The sequence below is a fragment of the Austrofundulus limnaeus genome, unplaced genomic scaffold (genome assembly GCF_001266775.1).
Source record: "Austrofundulus limnaeus strain Quisiro unplaced genomic scaffold, Austrofundulus_limnaeus-1.0 Scaffold59, whole genome shotgun sequence".
NCBI lineage: Eukaryota > Metazoa > Chordata > Actinopteri > Cyprinodontiformes > Rivulidae > Austrofundulus > Austrofundulus limnaeus.
The window spans coordinates 916,276-922,486 of NW_013952461.1; the positions used below are offsets into that span (position 1 = coordinate 916,276).

The 6,211-nt window shown below is 41.2% G+C and overlaps 1 protein-coding gene across 1 annotated transcript in view; it reads left to right on the top strand.

Moving 5' to 3' along the window:
• Positions 1–1,470: 1,470 nt before the first annotated feature.
• The window catches only part of magi3b (membrane associated guanylate kinase, WW and PDZ domain containing 3b), a 222,044-nt gene continuing 217,303 nt past the window's right edge, over positions 1,471–6,211 (top strand). Inside the window, exon 1 of the mRNA XM_014009500.1 lies at positions 1,471–2,477. Within this exon, the coding sequence (XP_013864954.1) occupies positions 2,171–2,477 (307 nt within the window). The 5' untranslated portion in view covers positions 1,471–2,170. The remainder of the gene's footprint in view (positions 2,478–6,211) is intronic.

Sequence of the window (6,211 nt, forward strand, 5' to 3'; positions counted from 1 at the left end):
CCTCCAGCTTCCTGAGCGGTCCGTTCTAGTTTGATGGCAGGAGTTCAGATTTTATTTTATTTATTTATTTTTTTTATAATTGAAAGGTGTCAACAACAGAAGACTTGTCCATCCGGCCTTACAAGKTGGAGCCAGAGTCTGACCCAGAGGAGCATGAAGACGACCAAATCAGTTGGTAAGTCCAGACTTTATTTTGTAGTTCAGTCGCAAAACAAAACTAACAAACTAAACAATTATTTTTGCACTCCTAAAGATTCAAAGCACACAACAAATTGCATTTAAATGGCTAAAAAAGTGTATTTTAAATGACATGTCCCCTTTAACTGCGTATTTGATAATGACTCTAGACTCGAGGGGTGCTGCAGCACCCTCCTTGCCACTACTTCCCTTGACATAACACACCAAGTTTTAGCCAAATATTCACAAAAACACTTTTTGAGCCAGGCTACAGCTGACATGTTTGTGTTTGCTGAGCTTAATTCAAGTCAAATTTATTCATTTCATTTAAAAASAAACAAAACWTTTCACACAACAAAACAAACAAAATAAAATGAAAGGCAGCAGCAGAAGAAGAAAAAATCTTAAGATATCTGCTCCTTTAAAAAAATAGTTTAAACGATGATAAACCAAATAAAAACAAAATAACTCATCAGACAGTAACTAATACAAATTAAACAATTTCGTATTTCTTTAACAAATTTTCCTTGATCATTTTTAGTAATTAACTGATCCAATGCTCTTATAGTCATCCTCCAGATTATTCCATAGTCTTATACGTTTTACTGAAGTGCATCTGTCTTTCAAATTTGTTCTGATTTTTGGTTTAACAAACATTTGCAATCCCTTCAAAATTACCCATTTTGAATCAGCTTGACTTCAGAAGTGCATCTATAACTTTAGACAAGTTTGATCAAAACCATTTAGTGGTTTATGACTTTTTTTTTTGCTAACAACTTTTATCAGTTAAAACAGACCAAATAAAACAAATGGTTTGGATTCTGTAGCAATAAGATGCTGAATCAGACTTCAGGATTGAAGCTCCTGTCAGTTCTGTGATTTGATCAGAAGGGGGCGCTGTGTAGACACTTTAACCTCAAAGAAATTCCTCCCGGCTAATATGTCCCCCCTTTTATTTCTAAACGTGGGGTCCTAAATTGGCGTGATTTGTTTTGCCAGCCTAATATCAGGGTTACAGGATGAGTATTTTAAAATAATATTATATTTACGCACATTTAATATCCATGAGTCAAGTTGGGTGGGTATATGTAGGAAATAAAAAAATAAGATATTGAAAGATTATTATTTTTATTATTATAAAACAGTGGATTGAAGTGACAGCAGCTTAAATCAGAGTGAATCTTTCCGGAGACTGGTTTGTGTGTTAATACCAGCACACACCGAGTGATGGAGCCAGCAGGAGAATCTGGAAAAGTCTCCTGCCGCCGCGTAAAAAAGGGGCGTTCCGGAGCTGGACGTCTCTGTCGGCGGCACCAGGTGCGTTCAAACCTGTGGCAGACCAACGCTGCCAGATGTTTCTCCGCTCAGTCACAACGGGGTGGATCTCAGCTGCGTCGACAGTCGGCCGGTGAACGTTTCCGCCCGTCAGGTTTTGTTTTGTTTTTTCCTCCAGCCTGCCCACAGGTATGAGGGACTCTCCCAGACGCGCAACGCTTCAGCGGAAGACGCTCCACGACGCACCGCCGAGGATTGCGCCCGTGTTTTGATCGGACTTCTTTGCGATCGGGGCGGCTCGGAGAGGCTACACTGAGGAGGAGGACAATGGGAGAGGCTTGATTGTCGCGTTTTTTTTCCCCCTACCTCGGCGCTGTCAACTCCGCTGCGTTTTACGCACAAGAAGAAGCGCTCGGGATTATTATTATTATTTTTATTATTATTTATCGTTGCAACCGAGGCAACTGCGCGCACCGACAAGAAGAGAGGAGCGGACTGTTTTTAAGGCACGAACGGACCTCAGCATCAGGTGAAAAATCAACACCAGTAAATGTGGAGAGGATGAAATTCCCAACAGGGCGAGAGATTAACTCCCGGGGCTTCATCGAGCTGCGTCACCTCGAGTTAATTTAACAAGCAGAATAAATAAATAAATAAATAAATAAAATAAAATAGAAAGGGGTGGGGGAGGCTTAAGTGTTTTGAAAGGAGAGCAATCATGTCCAGAACACTGAAGAAGAAGAAACACTGGTCCCATAAAGTGGTGGAGTGCGCCGTGTCCTGGGGGAACCTGGGGGACTTTGGCTCCGTGGTGGAGGTCCTGGGAGGAGCGGAGGTGGGACAGTTCCCCTACATCGGCCAGATGAAGCTGGACGTGCTGGTGTGTCACGTCGGGAAGCTGCCCTACTACGGAGACGTGCTGCTGGAGGTCAACGGCACGCCCGTCAGTGGACTTACGAACCGCGACACCCTGGCCGTCATCCGGCACTTTCGGGAGCCGATTCGCTTGAAGACCGTCAAACCAGGTGCGTCCCCCCCCCCCCCGCTACTGTGTCACCCGAGCTCAGAGTGCTGTGATCCACTGATCAGAACAGCCCACAGGACGAGTTTCCTCTTCTAATTACATTCACTTAATAATTTCCAAAACAGGGTCTGCTAGCAACACATTTTCAAAAACAATTATAGCAAAAATACGAAGACCTGACAGAAACACATTCTGCACAATATTTTTCTAACATCAGTGAGTCCATAAAAAAAAAAAAAAACTGTAAGCAATTTGACTGGATGTCAGCAAGATGTATTTTATTCACATAGAAAAAGCAGCTGAAATGATTGTAAATGTTATATTTACTGACGCAGGCTGGCTTTGTTGCAGCACAAATCAGGTTGTCGTTAACATTTTAGCATCTTGCTGGTGAAAAATATGTGATGTTGAATCAAATTGGTTGATGAACGAACAGTGTTTGGGTTGTTGAAAAGGTTATTTTTGCATCTTCAGATAAATCCAGGGCTGGCTCGAGCCATTTTGGTTCCCTAGGCGAGTTGAAGTGCCCCCCCACACACACACACCGAACTATGTCACACCCGCCCAATTTGAACCCCTTAAAAACAAGTTTGACAGTGTAAGGTACTATGGTAAACTAACATTTATTTGCTTTCCCAGAAAGCAAATAAATAGCAACAYACATGTCAACTTGTACGGATTGTCCGTAAGTTATAAGGATTTTACGTCAGTTTGCAGGTATACGGACWTATAGAGAAATCTCACGGATTTTTTTCAAATCTTAAAGATTTTTTCAAAACCTCATTTTCAACTTTATCTAACAAGTCAGAGCCTGCAAGATGATTAAAAAAACAATAAATAACATTACATAGCCATTTTCCAACCTGTTCTGCCGGTAGAAATAAGTTTTGAATTAATTTTTTTTAAGACAAAGCTAATTGAAAGGGGCGCTTAGCAGAGTTACAACCAGGGATTACGAATAATTACTTTTTTCTTCTGCAGTTCGGCGCCCCCTCCAGCAGATGGCGCTCTAGGCGACCGCCTAGTTCGCCTATGCCAACAGCCGGCTCTGGATAAATCCAATAGCTTTTGTTGGAGTAAACATTTGACATTATGCCATGACTACCTCAAACAAGAGGGCAAATGGAAATCGGGGTACTTTTCTAGTTATTATCAACCACCACCACGCTGRTAGGAAAATCACAAGTTCAGTGTTTAGAACAGTGACATTAAGCTATTAATCTTTGCTAAATATTTCAAAAAAGGTAATAAAGTTAGTGGACCCACCCACTTTGACACTTTTTGAAGGAGATCCCAGAGCTCTGCTGCCCTCCCTCCATCATCCTCCCTCCATCCCATAAACTCTAATTGACTAATTCTCTCAGCACTTTCTCAGGAAGATCGAAGAGTGATAATGGTAATAATGGCATGTAGCCCAGTCGGAGCCATCTCAGCTAAGTGCACTTACATGCATAAAAATAAGGGTCAGTTTCATCCCTCCATTATACTGACGGCTCCCCGTTGGACACAGGACCATGGGTGGGGGGGCTGTTTGTGTTGCTTCTTTTCCATCAGTCTCGCMAAGAATCTGACTTTAACCTCAGTCCAAACATCTGGTTGAAAAGCTGTGGTGGYGCAGGGATGATGATTATGACGACTCAAGCTTCCTCAGCTGATGAGACTGTTTTTATTTTTTTTTATGTGAAAACCAGACAGCTTATCTTTGACTAAATGCCAGAGCTAGAACGCCTAAACAACAACTGAGATCATTCGAAAGGTTACATCGGCATCAACCGAGTCCCAAGACCTCCTCGGGCCTGAATCCCTGAATCTCAGCTGCATGGGTGAACATTATGAGCATATGTGTGTTTACCAGCCGTTTTTTTTTTTTTCAAATATCTTTTTTTGTAAGCAAAGGAAAAACAAAAAGAAAACAAAAAGAAAAATCTGTAGAATAATGAGCCCACAATATTAGTCTTGTGAATGTGTGTGTGTGTGTGTGTGAGTCGTTCATAGCTCCACAGTCCTCTGGGCTCCTAACACCATGCTCTCTGCCCAGCTAGCCAAGGATGATTAATAAAGAGCATGGAGGAATGAGAGAGCAAGGAGGGGGATAGAGACRCAAAGAAACAGGACTGGGAGAAAAAAAAAATCTGCCCTATTTTCTTTTACTCCAGGCTGGACTCCCACACATGGCTGTTTGAATTTTTTGAAATGACTCAGTGCAAATAAATAAATAAATAAATGGAAACTATATTGCAAATTAGATTAACTGTGCAGTTTGAAAGTGTTTAGTAGTAGTTTAGTTTACGATGCATTCAAGCTTAGAATATCGGCAAACATGTTTAAGTTGGAACACGAGTTTATGTGTTGAACACGTAAGAAAAGAGAGAACGAGGAAAAACATGCTGCGGATCATAAAACCAGAGCTCAACATTCAGACACAAAAGAACTTTACAAAACTTCTAACTAATTTCAAACGTTTTTTTTTCAATGCCAACATATTGACACAACAAAAATGAGCATAAATACGTACCAACATTAATATTGTGGGACTTCCCATTCCCATATGACACCTCCAGGGTTCCCACAGATCCTTAAAAAGTCTTAAAAGGCATTGAATTTGTCAATCCAGAAATAAGGCCTTAATTAGCCTTAAAATGTCTTAAATCGATCTTTCAGAGGTTTTAAAAATGGCAACACATTTTAAGTAGGATGATTGTAAATTGTCTCAAATATTAAAATATTTGGTAACTTTTTTATATACTGTATTTAATTTACAGATTTTTTTTCTCATAGCTAGTTGTTCTGTGTTAAAATAAACCTTTGGGTAAAATTGTCACAAACTTTTTTTCCACATTTTTATTTATTGTGAATTGGGTCTTAAATTTAATTTCAAGTGGCATTCAATAGGTCTTAAAAAGTCTTAAATATAACTTGCCTTGAACTGCAGGAACCCTGATTGTAGGCCTATTTTTAGTCACTTCAGGAATTTGAGGATTAATATTTGAATATGAATATTTTTGACCAGTCTTTATGCAATGAGTACCTTTGATGCTCACAAAGCTGTAATGGGGATCAAAAATGGCACCATTCCTCTTCATATAGTTTTTCACTGTAATTGTTAACCAGCCAAGCATGATGTTGGGTTTTATCAGTCATGCGCTCCGCAGCATTAAAAGAAAAAAAAAAAAGACATCACAAACCCTCGTGGCATCAAGCACAGAGACAGGCTTGTTATATGGTCTGATTAAACATCTCCCACATCTGCATTATAAGCACACATTCCTACGTGGTAGCTTCATGTTTAATTCACACCTCTTGCATAATTGATTTAGTGAGTGGATTTTCTCCACTCCGTTGGAGGCGGGGGGGGCTTGGAGGATCAGCTGTTACCAGGAAGCCCAGAGAGTTGCTGTTACACGACGGTGCCGCCAGCAACAAACAGAGTCCCTCGCTCWACCAGATGTTCGGCTCTGCTCTTCCCAGCATCTCCCTCTGGAGGTGGTGGGCTTTCCRTGCTGCTGCTGCCGACTTCAGGGCCGGAGGGACGATGGTTCACACGCGCAAGGACCGGAAATGGGGATTTGGGGCAAGGATGAAGAGATGGGATGCAAGATGTGGGAGCGCACACGGGCAGTTATCTGTCTGTTATTGATCGAGGAGGGCAAGGAGCTGAAAGAGATGCAAGAAAGGCTTTTCTTTTAGGTTTCTGTAGCTTCCTGTTGTGCATCGTATGTTCTCCAGGGGCTGCTA